A 14877-nucleotide genomic window follows, 5' to 3' on the forward strand; every position below is an offset into this window, starting at 1 on the left:
TTCCCTTTCCCATTCTACTTCACCTCGCCCCCCCCCCCCTCTCATTATTCCCTATATATATATATATATATCTTTGCATCTCTGGATCTTTTTCTCACTTTTATATGAATTTCCTTTTAATTTATCGCCCTTCCTACTTCAAATCTTCATCTCAATCAATTATTTTCCTAATTTGACAATTTATGGGACAATAAAAAAATTCATAAAAAAGTTCATAAAAAAACAATCATACAATTTTCTACAAATATTAATTACTATTTTTAGGAGGGAAACAAGTGTGTTCTGAGGGGCAAATCATATTTTTACCACACCCCACCCCCTCCCGATTCAATAAAAAAAAACGAACAAAGAGATGAAGCAAAAAGAATGACATTTTATGTAAATTTTATTACTTTTAAAATAAAATCACACTAAAATTTGTAAAACAATGTAATCTTGTTACCTGTCCAATGTCCTTTAATCATGACTGTATAAATATGATTCAAAGGTCAAATCCACCCCAGAAAATGTTGATTTAAATAAAAAGAGAAAAATCAAACTAGCAAAACGCTGAAAATTTCATCAAAATCGGATGTAAAATAAGAAAGTTATGACATTTTAAAGTTTTGCTTATTTTTCACAAAACATTGTATGCACAACTCAAACGAGACAGTCGATGATGTCCCTAACTCACTATTTCTTTTGTTTTTCATTGTTTGAATTATACTATATTTCTTCTTTTTTATAGATTTGACAATAAGGAACAACTTGACTGATCATATAGTATTAAACAATGCTCATTCCACATGTTCAGGGAGGAATTAATCGTTCTTTCACTTGACAATGAGGAGAAAAATTGAATATTCCATATTTCATATTATAAAATACCAAAGAAATAGTGAGTGGATGACGTCATCAGTCACCTCATTTGCATACCCACCAGAATGTGCATATAACTGTTTTGTGAAATTAAGCAAAACTTTAAAATGTCATTACTTTCTTATTTTACATCCGATTTTGATGAAATTTTCAGTGTTATGCTTGTTGGATTTTTCTCTTTTTATTCAAATCAACTTTTTGTTGGGGTGGACTTGTCCTTTAAAGAGGTACATGGATTCAAATAAAACATATTATTTATATCCTAAATGAATACAATACATGTACCTCAATCAAGTGTACAACTACAAACATGATACATAATAATACATCTTAAAAAACAAGAATAACTAAATCCTATTTTTATGCTTAATAAATATTTTCATTTAAAAGAGACAAATATTTATGTAATATCATGAAGAGGAACTCACAGTGATGTTATTTATTCTTCTCCTTTTCTCCTCTTCCACCCCTCCTCTTCTTTTTCTTCTTCATCTTCTTCTTTTCCTCCTCATTTTTGGTTGTCTTCTTTTCTACTTATAATTCATTTGTATTATTATGACCTATCATCATTAACATTATAATAATTTTATGATAACAATCATAAAAAGATATCCACAATGTCAATATAATGATTATTATCTCTGAAAAAATGAAAATTATTACTTTTGCTCATTTTCAAATCTTAAAGCGAATACTTCAGGGTACAACCAGATAGTTCCCTTGCCATGTGCAACCAGGTCCATGTCGTCACGTCTTCAACAGTCTTGACTCTTGAATAATCTGAAATTATAAGAATAATAAGTGAAAACAACTTTAGCAACTCAACTTTATAATAGTAGAGTGTTCACATACATGTGCATGTATGATGTATCTCTTCAAGATTATGAAAGAGCCTTTTGAGATTGCAATCACAGGCTTAAATAAAAAAAATGTATATAATGTAAAATTAAAAAATGGGTTAATAGTCTCCGAATATTATTTTGTTTACCCTTATATGGTTGTAAGAATATATTTCATTTCAATCAAGTCATTGGAGAAAATGTTCATATTTGGCGAAAAAATACAACAACACAAAATTGAGGTCAAGGTCATGTTTATGTTATCAACTTGCGACCTCTCCCTTCTACTCCTACCACTATTTTATTCCTAAATGCACTTATATTGTGTTTATGCTTGTAAGCTCACATTGTTAGTCTCTTTGTTGAGATGAATTGTAAAAGAGATTCATATTTGAAAATGAATGATATATAACAGTACATCACATTTACAACCGCTCTTAAAAACAATAAAATAAATTAGAATAAATATTACCGTATAGTATACTTGTATTTACAAGTAGAATATTCAATAAACACAACTTTATATAAAAACTTACCTTCATACTAAAAGAGATTTCTTGTTCAATGGCACACAGTGGCAGAGTGTCTGGACTTCCATCTCCTTCCAGTTGCAATCCCCCTCTTTATTTCTACCTCTTCTCACCGTTTGTGTGGTTCAACTGTTAGGAAAGTGAATACAAAATTTTTAATAGTGACATATGAGAATGAATTCATATTTACATTTTGAATAAACAACTGAAGTTCCTTCTTTAAAAAAAATATTTTAATCATTACAGATTTTGTCAAATATATTTGACAGGGGTGTTGGGACAGTTTCACTGGCTATTTTCAGAACTGTGTAAAAATGAATTCTATCCATGAGTGCATTGAGAATACTAATCAAAGGCAAATAAGGTCTAGTCATTCAACCTTGAAATGGTTTGATGAAAACACTAAGAAGGTTCAAATTTGAACCTTAGGGGTTGGTACAATAAGGAGTGCCAATGAGCGCAATTATGCTCATTTGTGCACCTTTATGGGTGTAGCAGATTTGAACCATGTAATAAAGGTTAAAAGATTTGAACATTTTTAATGTTTAAGTAATACTATTATGCACCTTAAAAGGTAAAATGTTGCCCCTTTTATTGTGCAAACGAACATTTCTGGGTGCAAACAATAATGACAAGGTCAATTTTTGCACCTTTATCACTTAGGATGCAATATTGCAAGGAGAGTACAAGTGTTTCATTAAGGCTTCAAATTCCTTTTTTCTGTTAGAAAAATATGTTAGAAAAATGATTTACACACGCAATATGTGAATACTTCTAATGAAGATAGGTTTTGATAGGTAAGAAAATTGTAGGCCTTATAATTCTATTATTTATACAAAAAATTTGGGATTTTAAAAAATTCAAATTGCCAAGGTTTTTTTTTCAAAAAAAAAAGCACCCCTTTAATAATTTATCTGAAAAATCCTTTAGAGTAAATAGGTAAAGGAAATAGAAAATAGTATAAAAAATTCTCGATAACAGTCACCAAGAGAATTTCAATTATCATGGTTATTTTTATCCACAGATCAGAAACCAAATCTTGTAGTTACCGGTAATGGAAATGCCTTTTCTCCAAACATATTACTTGTGCATTGGTTTAAAATTAATAGAAAAGGCATTTGATAAGGTTTTTAACCTGTTAAACAAATCAAAGAACTAAAATGTGCACTATATCCTCAGAAGTGTATTAAACTTAGCAAACAGGTAGCTTGTCTACAGGCCAGCAGCCAGCTTGCAGAGAATATATTCAAATCAGAAAACACAGAGGATACATACATGTAGATCTCTTTTTTTTTTTACTGCATGTTCAACTCATTGCTTTTGTTAAAAATTGGAAGAGTCTAAAATATAAATCGAAGATGTACATTAATATCTATATTAGATATCAACATACAATGTAGTCATCAGTCTCATCAGACAAGTTTTTTGTGAAATTACATGTCTTTTCAGTTCAGTGTTTAAATTAATTAGTTCAGTGCGTAATTCTTCTCCCCCCCCCCCTTCTTTCCCATCCTGTTCAGTAGTCTCCAGTCTTTGTTAACACAGAGGGTGTCCCAGGGTTTTCTATATTATTTTATCACAATACACACCAATCATTTCATTTTTTTTTGCTTAACAGAGAGGGACCCCCCCCCCCAACTCGCTCCTAGGGCTAGGGTCTAATACTCTACATGTTATTGTAGTGCACATCTTCCAACTGATGAATCTTGACTAGATCTAGGCCTCTACCCCTGTCATTAGAAAACAATATTAGAGCTAGACTACCCTATTCCATAGCTCTATCATAAACCCAGGGGGCTCCACCACCGTAGCGTAGGCAGCAGAGGCCCCGCCTTCCAAAGGTCTAAGTTAGAACCTACAGTACTAGACTCAATTTGAATTTTAATGTCAGAGTTAAGAAGCCAGGCTAAAGATTAGACATAGAATGGATCTAGAGTAACATTTGTAGTTCTAGTAGATCCATAGTGTTAGATAATCTATGATAGATAGGCCCTACAAATGATTAGCTTACTAATGATGCAAAGACAGTTTCAATTTTGGGCCCTAGAATATACAAATAAATTACAAGCAATCGCTCGTTCTGCCTGAGCTACATCTATTTCAGATCTCTTGTATTGCTAAACTAGATTGGGTCCCGAATTAGGTCTCGATTTTGATCTATAATAAAAGCATGAATGGAAGGAACCCAAGCCAGACCCGGTCCAGGGGCAGGGCTGCACCACCTCATTCCCTGGCCAGAACCAAGGCCCAAACCGGGGTAGGCCTACATGTAGATCTAGTAAAGCAGTAATACAATGGTAGAGCCAGCTCGGCTAACCAAGACAAATTAAAATTTCTTAGATCTAGATCTAGACCTGGGAGGTCTAGTGACTAGTCTAAGTCTAACTAAGACCCTAGATAGAAAACTAGATCAGAATATATCTACTGACTACTGCAGATCTAGACTAGAACTTAAAAGGGGCCAAGCTAATATAGCTAATATAGGCTTTGGGCCTGGCCCTGTCTACCTCAGGCGAGGGCTCGTATACTATAGGCTCCAATACACTTCACTACCGCTACCCTCCACTCAACCTATCTCATTTGTATCTGATAGTGGAGCGGACGGTAGCGGTAGTGAAGTACGTACTAACTACTATCTATAGTGGAGCCTATACATGTACGAACCCTCGCTTGAGGTAGGCCATACCTAGGCTCTACTCTCTAGCCTAATTCTTTTTTATCTACTAATATAGGCTCTGTTATAACTTATTATAGGTCTGGCCTGGCTAGGCCCTAACTTATTCTTACTTAGTTTGTCTTAGACTTTACTGAGGGCTAGAAAGTCTAGGGCCTGGCTCTGACGCGACGGTCAGTGAGTGACAGAGCTGGATAGACTCTAGTCTAGGCCCTAACTAGAGGGTCTAGACTAGTCTAGTCGAATCTAACATTAGGCCTAGACTAGATCTAACTTGTTAACGTTAGAATTTAGACTCTAGAAATACTACCAATATACTGACTAGATTTAGAATTTTCCAGAAAGGGCGGGGGTGCTCAAAAAAAAACCTTAAAAATCAATGTCTAATATGTCGTGAAGATGAATTAAAACTGTTTTCTGTCGGTGTTCATTCCACGCATGTTCATCCGACATGCATGTTCATCCGACACGCATGTTCATCCGACACAGGAACCTTAAAAACAATGTCCAATGTCGTGAAGATCATTTAAAACTGTTTTCTGACGGTGTTGATTCTATGCATTATTTGTCTGTGTCAGACGCCGGAACCTCCGGCTAGCACTGCCGGCGTTGTACGGCTAAAAGCAGCCGGAGAGTTTACAAGCAATCATTGCATAAAATTGACGGCGATAATGATTAATTTAAAATATCTCTTTATACTAAGAAACTTTAATTTTTAGTCAGAACGTGAGATAGATCTATTATCTATGATATATAACAATGAAATTGGATACATACCAAAATATGCCTCTATCCCGTCAAAATGGGAAGCCGATGACCCTTTTTCGCAAGAACTTGCTGCGGCTGAAAATGACAACTTATGCCAAGTTTATGTCAACAGGCTCGTTCATGACTATTCAGTTTATGTAATGATGATTAAATCGCGTCATAAGCTAAAACAATACATAAATATTTTTATGCAACAGAATTTATGTCAACGGCATAAGCTATGCATGATTTTATGTCATGATCGAAATTTATGTCATAATGACATAAATTTTTTTGCAACAGGGCCCAGGTGACATAATTATAATGTATTGCCTATTACGTTTCGTCGATTTCAAAAAAGGGCAAATATGTCACACTCATGCGGTTCGTGGTAAATGCAAATTGGTCATTATATCGAATTGACTGTTTCCATTGTTAATTCATATGATAGATGACACCGAGGAATAAATAGAACCCAAATAATTATGGGAAGTATTTGGGAACTTTGGGTGAAAGGCATTAGGAAATTGTTTGTGGTCAGCATGACACATTAACGCTTGATAGCTGAAGAATTAAATATACCGTTGGTATATACAATTGGTAAATTGCATTGAATATCTGAAACCGTTTTAGCAATAATGAGAGTAGGCTTCATTTGCATTACGGTATTCGGAGAGAATTTTTGAGGGGATATGGTTCAGCCTGAAAAGGTATCCATTACTGAGTGAACGCATACATGTAGCTTGGGTAGAAATTTGATATTAGGCACGTTAGAAAGCTGGGTAATTATATGATAAATCATTTTGTAATTACCCCGCCGAAGAAAGCCAGATAATGATATCGATGATACGTTAGATTTATTCACACTATCCATTTCTTATCCGAAAACCGCGTTAACGAGGAGCAGACTGGTGTGGGCTCCCCGACGTTCACATCTTCTCTAGACTAAAGGCAATCGAACCGCCATTGCGAATGCCCTATGCAGTGTAACGCTCACGCGGCGCCAAGCGAGATGTGAAGAGTGACCATTCTATACACGTCAGTACAGTTCAGCAGAGTGTTTGATGACGTCGTGCCCCGGGGGCAACCGCCTCTGTCACATTACGTTCTCATACACCCAGACATGAGCGTGTAATCTGGCATAGTCAACAAAATTCTCTCATTATATCTTCACAGCTAGGGGCTCCCATAATGCCCTGTATAAGACTCGGGTATTAATTAGGTACACGAGGTAATTATATATAAATCTAGCAATTATTTGGCATATTACAATACCGAGCTCCATTATATCAAACTAATTCGATATTCATAATTATATGGATATTAAAGGAAAATTCGAAGCTCAGGGGATTTCAGGATTTTTTTTCTTTTTTACTCTTAGCGGTTTGAAAAGTGTATAAAGATGACACATTAACGCTTGATAGCTGAAGAATTAAATATAACGTTGGTACATGTATATACAATTGGTATATATTGGGGAACCAGGATTACATCGAGGTACTATGAGGTGAAAATGAGATACGAGTATTGAGTAGAGGCAAGAAAGAACAAACAAACAGAAAGAGAGTTGATATATGTCGAGAAAGAGGAGAAATTTTGAGAGGGCATGAAGGCAAATGAAATAAACGGCGAAAGAGACAAGGAAGAGAGAGAGGGGGAAGAAGAGAGGGGGAGAGAAGATGAGAGGAAAAATTAGAGAGCAAATGAGTGATAGAGAGACTTCAGAGTTGAAGAAGTTTTGTCAGAGTCCTAGAAAAGCGAAATGTTATTCAGCTAATCCCAGATCCCAGCTCAATTTGACTAGCATCTCGGCGGCGTCTCCGCGTGCACATCTTCTCGGGCTTGATTGTATACTTTAACACGCGGTTGATGGCTGATTTGTGTAAACTTGCATTTCTGCCCTGACCGATGTAACACGAGAAGTCTTAAAGTGCCCGGTCGTGACCGGTGCTTCATCTCACTCCCACGACATGGGGGCTTGGGCAGTAAGCTATCGAAAATAGTACAGGAATGACATTTGATATTGTCATAGAAAGTGTCAAGGGAAGAATGTGTAGATATGGATTTGTTATGTGATAGAAAAAGTAGCATTGCATTATTATACTATATATTATGAGGAATGTATTGGTGATGCGTTCCATAAGATGCTGATGCTGATGTTCATGATGGTGGAGATGATTATGCTGGTGATGGTAGTGGCGTTGAAAATAATGATGAGGGTGGTGGCTACGATGGTGATGTCGACGATGGCGATTTGTATGATGATAATGATGATGATGGTTATCGTGATGATATTACAGGCGGTGGAATGCATTGTTTGGAAATCGGTTTTTACTTTAAGATTAGGGGAAGGATTTCAATCTATTAAAGAAAGTTGTCAGTGGGAGATATGAAAACCTTTATATCAGACTGATCAAAATGATTATTAAGATGTAAATACAAGATGCATCATAAAAATATTTCATGGATCTCCGTGTAACGAAGCGTGATATAGCATGTTCTGTTACAAGCGCTTGTACCCGGCTAATAAACTTATACTGCCGCCTAATAATCTTATTTGCCATGTCATGTCGTAATCTTCAGAATAATTCTGTCAATCTAACAGAATTCCAAATAATTTGTAATTGACATTATAATCCACGTTGCTTGTCGTAAATAGTAAATATATATTTTTGCAAGTTCATCATGTTTCCAAAGGCTTCCGAGGTATGGTTTCGGAGAGGAAGTAAATTGTCGTTGAGATAAAAATTCACTGAAAATTCCAAAGTAATATTACATAATCCTTCATATCATTCATGCTTTCCTAATTCATTTAATTTCACCCACCTACAAATATTTAATACCTATCTTATATTGTTGCCTGTTTGACTTCAATAATAGGAAAAATTTCATTAAAAAAAAGTATGTGACAATATTTTTAAGGGATGCTCCGGGCTGAAAATAGTATGATTTAAACAGATAAAGAAAAATCAGACAAACAAAACACTGAAAATGTGATCGAAATCGGACAAGGAATAACAAAGTTAGGGTATTTTAAAAATTTGCATTATTCCGGTAAAACCGTTCAAGGTATGTATTAATGAATATTCCATGAGAAAATTAATGATGTCATATCCCCACTTGTTCTTTTGTATTTTATTATATGAAATTAGGTTTATTCAATTTTTTTCTACCATGAAATAAAAAGAGTAGATTGCCAACTGATTAACTGTATTAGACATTAATTGCTGCAACTTATTTTATTATAAAGGAGACACATTATTCACTCATGTATGGAAAAACGAATGAAACAATTATGATTTCATGTAATAACATAAGAAAAAAGAAAGTAGGGATTTTACATCATCAGCCCACCTAATGAGTATTCATGATGACGTGCATATAACTATTGTCACAAAATATTGCTAAACTTTAAAATTCAATAACTTCGTTATTTGTTATCCAATTTAGATGAAATTTTCAGCATTTTGCTTTGTAAATTTTACTCTATTTATTTAAATATAAATATTTTCAGACCGGAGTACCCCTTTAACATTATTGAAGTTGGTAGTAAGCCAACATTTTGATTTGATTTATATAATTGAAACGAGATGAAACGTTTGTTATAGCTACTTTGGGGTTAGATGTTTTTATAAGCTATAGTATGGTTTTCATCATGTGAGAAGTAAATCTGATATGGTTCTATGTTAACCCAACTCCACTGTAACATTGATTCTGTTATTAGTCTGTTTTGTACCGCTATGCCGATCGGGTTGATGTTTACTTTTTATACAATTCCGATATTTTTAATTTCACACTAGCTCCTATAATCTTTTGAAGGAGGAATGGGGAATGTCTGTTGTAGTTATTTTTAGCACTTGAAATTGAATCAATATTGGCTTTGATGTATCAAAAGGTACAATCATTTTCTTAAATGTAACGTCACTAACCATGAAATTGTCTCTATTATTGTCGATTAGTTGTAGTAAAAGTAATCATAGATTGAATATAAAATTTAATATTGTCAAAAATAGAACTTATTTCTCAGGTTACTGAGCACATTTCTTAGTTGAATGCTCCATTGCACTTAGATCTTATTTCATTTTGTACTTTGCCTTTATATAATCAGCACATGATTGCTATTCCATGGAGTTGATAAGTTTCCTTCAAAATGTGCGAAATTTGCCGATGATATAATACTCTACGATATTTCTTTATTGTATTTGTAACAGAAGTGTATTATTTATACCATGTTTTGTGCTTCCAAGGGAGATAACTATATTACTGGATTATTAACGTCATTGTGTGAATAGTTTACTTAGTATAAATACACACGTTTATTCAATTAAATTATACAAATAACGCAGACAGCCATTTATAGTTGCAAATGTAATTTATAATCAACGACAGCTTTCAGTTCTGCGCAGAGAATACGAAGCAAATCATGTACACTTTATCAGCTCGCCATCGAATTATTCCGGGCGCTAGATTTGCATATCGAGTGAGAGTCAGCGCTAGCTGCGGTGACACAAACTCTCGTCGTGGGGCGACCGTTAAAGGTTAACTAACAAGCAGGTCTAAAACAAATGCACTAAATGCCGTCAATTTTTTGGTTGTGAATATTTGCGGGACCAGCAAACGTTCAGAACCGACCGCACGACCGTGTGTACAGAAATGCATGCTCCTACCGAGTAGGTTCGTCTTTAATCGCTCGTCGCATCTACCACCAGCGCATAAAGCGCCCCGCATAAAAGCACCCTCATGAATATGTATACCGTGGTATAGAGAAGCTTTTCCCAGCACGAGAGCGCACACACTGCATGCGAGAGGCCCCATGCATGCATACATTGCAACGATATATATCAGCCTACCTTCATTTCATGTCGCCGCGCCGCGCCACTCCGCTGTATAAAATCTCACAGTATCATCTCTTTGGATCTGCTCTCGCGGTATCTATCATATTTTCACCTAAAATGTTGTAATAAAAACGATGTGAGCACCAGTTTTTTTCCATCTCCAAGGAGACGACACCATCAAATCTCTTCTTTGGAACCAAATTTGGAGTATTACCACCCTTCTCATATGGATTAGGATCTAACGTAGATAGTGATATGGAACCTGTAGCAATAAGCGATATATTCTTGTAAATATTTGTAGATATACATTCTTCAGGTAATTAAGTAAGTACAATAATCTTTTTCATATCATTTACAGATAATATCCTCTTTTCTTGAACTGAACAAAAACTGAAATTCAATATTTGATGCGTCTATGGTATACTGTGCTACTGGTTTGAAGAGAGCCCATTACTGCATGGGAGTAATATCTATTCAGTATTATCTCAATCCGGTTCCATGGGAGGTTTGACACCTATCCAGCATCACCTGCTGGCCGATATGCAAGTGGGGGTGACGCCATAATTCCACGAAAGTGATTTGAAAACAATTCCTTCCGAATCCACACACCATATGCATATAATCGCATTTATAACACACGTTTATAATCCTTTTCTCTGATATGTACAGTGTTAATGTAATGTATGTCTGATAATGTTGTGATAAATGATGATAATATTATGATAAATGAGTCTTTTCAAGACAGTTGGAAAACTATTAAGACACCTAAACACTATTATTAAAGCAGTGAATCAAAGATAGCATGGCGCCACTATATTTCCCATTACTGCTCCATTCGAATCAGATGTTGATAATGCATTATGAATCAACACTAACGTCTTTTCCAGGTTAATTAACGGTATGATCTCCCAATTAACAAAAAATAATTGTATTATCATGTTCATTGCATTTTTTCATAAATATGCTGCATATTGAAGTATATACATATACTGAGAGAGAGAACATATTTCAAGCATAATATTTCATGTAGAATGACATTTAATAACGCCAAAGAAATTAGCAAGTATAAGAAAATATTCACTTTGAACTATTCAATTTCGTTATAATTCACAAGAGAATGTTATGATAATCCCTTAATCAAATTTTATCTTGATATATATATATATATACATACATATATATACATGCCATGTATATCATCTTAAATCAAAGTATACTGATAAACAATCTGAAAATAGACTTCCATGTAATCAGGGATACGGCATTCATTGAAACTGTCATTCACGGTATTGATTTCTGAAAATACTTTATCAAGTTTAGAAAGGATTTTTTTTTGCATGTATATGATTTTGATAAGCTTGTGTGCTATTAATGATAGGTAAATTTAAACACAATCATATATATATAGAGAGAGAGAGAGAGAGAAAGGGGGAGAGAGAGAGAGGGGGGCTTAAATATTGCTACCTTTTAGCCAACCTAGCAGATAATGCATAGTTAGTCAAACTCTTTTATTCTATTATTTTCATGGGTATGTTTTCCCTTTTTGATCAGATGGACATTTATCATACCCTTAACAAGGGAATTATGTAAGATAAGGCATTAAATTATGCGTCTCCTTAAGTTAGACCGTCGCAGTAATGCCAGCAGATGTCCACTGAAAATTTATCCTATCAAAAAGATCCTATTTCAATCATTGTGAAAATTATACTGGTACTATGTGTATACGGATATAATGATAGGACATTGATTTCAAGCCGTGCATTCTAAATCTTTTGTAATAGTATACGATGACCTAATGCATTGCATACGTAATAATAATTTATAATCGTGGCTTGTTGCCGCGAAATATTGATTAAAAATCCTTTTTGTGGACAAACTTCAACCAAGGGTTTATATTTATGACTAAATGTTCAAAATCAAACTGCACATAAATCCGTTATGTTATTATTTATTGTGTGCTAATATCTGACGTAGGCATATATATTAAAAAGAAATAGTTATGAGAATATACTTCAGTGGATATTCTTTTTTGATGGCAGGATAATGTTAAACTTGTCAAGTTTGCTTTCCATTATCATTGGTTAAGCAATTCTAATTATACTTTGTGACCGTTTGACCAACTTGACCTTTCACTGAAGCAAATCAAAAGCATACGTTTTTGTTTTAAAAACTACCCCTTCAAAAAAGTGCTTTCCAAAAACAGCCACAATGATCCATGACTTGTCATATTTAACAAGTTATGTATTGATCGTCATGCAACCATATATATTCATAGCAATAAGTATGTTTATTTCCTGGTATTAGCACTTAAAACAAAACTTGTAGACACGGAGGATGAATCATTTCTTGTCATTCCTGAGTGCTTCGACGAACAGGTCAACTTCTCTAAGTTTTTTTTATTCGTCATGATTGGTCAGGACTGTCACGTCTCGGCCTTGGGCGAATATCGAATAGCATGAGATTCGCCCCTTGTATTACGGAGTTAGCCGACTTCTCGTATACAATATAATCTAAATCATGTCTATTTTAAGGTGCTGCCAGAGCCGATGGAGCTGATGCCCAATTCGTAACAATATTTTTGAACATTGATATCGAAATTATATTTCATTCAGATACTGCTAGTAATAAAAAAAATCTTACATCAGAAAGATGATACCGAATTCGTGTTGTATTCCAATCGTTTTGTGGACGAGGTGTATGAATTTCGACCTTTCTAACGGGATGAGGCGGGAATTATCTTGTCTCCTTTGTATCTCATCCCGTCAGCACTCTGCTAATCACTTTCGCCCTATACGTCTTTTTTTGTCATCAACACACTTCTTGGTGTACTCTGAATGCAAACAAAAATGTAACACAATCCGACATTCCCTAGGATATGCGGAACATATCGAAATCAAATGTGTCTCTCTTCTTTTTTTTTTTGTCTCATGTGTTGTCGAAGTCTGTTTCGTGGTGTGGACTTAGTGTATGTGCTGAAAATGATACAGATGCAAATGCAAAAAACGCCGTCATGGATAATATTTGTACTTGGAAATTGTTTGCTTTTTCACGTTTCATTGCAATGATAATTTCCATAATCTCTTTGCGTTACTTCAGTTATGTGATGGTGTGTGTGTGTGCGTGGGGGTGCCAGATGATATGAATATCATTGTACCACTTTAGACATCGTCACTATAGTCCATATACTTCAAATGTGTTCTATTTTTTGCAATTTAGTTCAAAACAAATTAAAAGCGAAAGAAAAAAACATAAACAAATTTTCCGAAAGAAGAAGGGGAAATGGATAGTTGATGAGTGATCAGACGTGTCGATTATTTTTTTCGCGCCGTTGTTTTTTTTAAACTCACAGAAAGGTTATATTCATCTATTCAACAAATATATATATATTTATATAACCTTAATTTAAGCTACGCCTACCTTTGTTCTCTTCATTTATTTCTTTCACAAAATATTCAAATACAAGAGTTGCCAAAGCTGTTGTACATGTGTAACTTCTCACATTTATATATATATATATTTATATATATATTTATATATATATTTATATATATAGCGTCACTGACTCATTTTCTTTTGTTTCTCCCTGCAGGATGGCGGCTCTAACAACGGGGGCGACTCCGTATTCGGACGGACTGGAGGTGAATTTTGGCGGGGGTCCAGCCCGAGAGCCTCCCCCTCCCTCGCCCGAAGTCACGCAGAAGAAGACTAAATCCCCCGCTGGTTTCATCGTGTCTGTGCTTACCAGTAATCGCTCTCTATTCATCTTCAGTGAAGAAAACTTCATTCGGAGATGTGCAAAATGGCTAACAGAATGGCTATATCCTTTACTACATTTTCAATTATATATTTCATATTATTGCATGTATATTGCGACACTTTGTGTAAATCAAGACTGTTTAAAATGTCATACAGCACTGTTTACTATATGAACCTTACGGTAGATGTTTAACAGTTTAAACAACCACGCTAAATGTATGAAGAATTAATATTTTATTGATAAAAATTTAACGTTGTTTAAGATATTAAACAACCACTGTAAGGTTCTTTAGTAAACAGAGCGTTGTCTGACAATTTTGATTTTTAACAGCGTTTTTACTGGGTAGGCCTTTATGCATGTTTTATCATCTCATACATATGTTATCGTAATCTTCTTTGGAATTCGCTGCATAAATCTCTGTAATAGGTATTCAGACCAGAACATATGTTCATAAACAGTGCAAGTCAATATGAATTATTTGTAACGGCAGACGACAACTGATAATATGCGTTATCAATAAATAATTCATGCTAACTAATCTTTACTCTGAATCAATACGTGGGTTCACCATTTTGCTTTACAGTCAAGTGGAATAGTACGACAACCAGCAGACGTAATTGTATTATAATTTGGGCAA

At 34.7% G+C, this 14877-nt stretch overlaps 1 protein-coding gene and 1 long non-coding RNA gene across 2 annotated transcripts in view; one reads left to right on the top strand and one right to left on the bottom strand.

Annotated features, from left to right (window-relative positions):
* Positions 1 to 367: 367 nt before the first annotated feature.
* On the bottom strand, positions 368 to 5915 carry LOC135156887 (uncharacterized). The gene is made up of 3 exons (XR_010295928.1): positions 5679 to 5915; positions 2234 to 2356; positions 368 to 1638 (listed from the first exon to the last, which is right to left on the bottom strand). It is a non-coding gene; the product is annotated as an uncharacterized LOC135156887 (long non-coding RNA).
* Positions 5916 to 10042: 4127 nt separating this feature from the next.
* The window catches only part of LOC129277776 (voltage-dependent P/Q-type calcium channel subunit alpha-1A-like), a 133464-nt gene continuing 128629 nt past the window's right edge, over positions 10043 to 14877 (top strand). Inside the window, exons 1-2 of the mRNA XM_064110549.1 lie at positions 10043 to 10807; positions 14073 to 14300. Coding sequence (XP_063966619.1) covers positions 14074 to 14300 — 227 coding nt within the window. The 5' untranslated portion in view covers positions 10043 to 10807; position 14073. The remainder of the gene's footprint in view (positions 10808 to 14072; positions 14301 to 14877) is intronic.

This window comes from Lytechinus pictus, chromosome 15 (assembly GCF_037042905.1).
Source record: "Lytechinus pictus isolate F3 Inbred chromosome 15, Lp3.0, whole genome shotgun sequence".
NCBI lineage: Eukaryota > Metazoa > Echinodermata > Echinoidea > Temnopleuroida > Toxopneustidae > Lytechinus > Lytechinus pictus.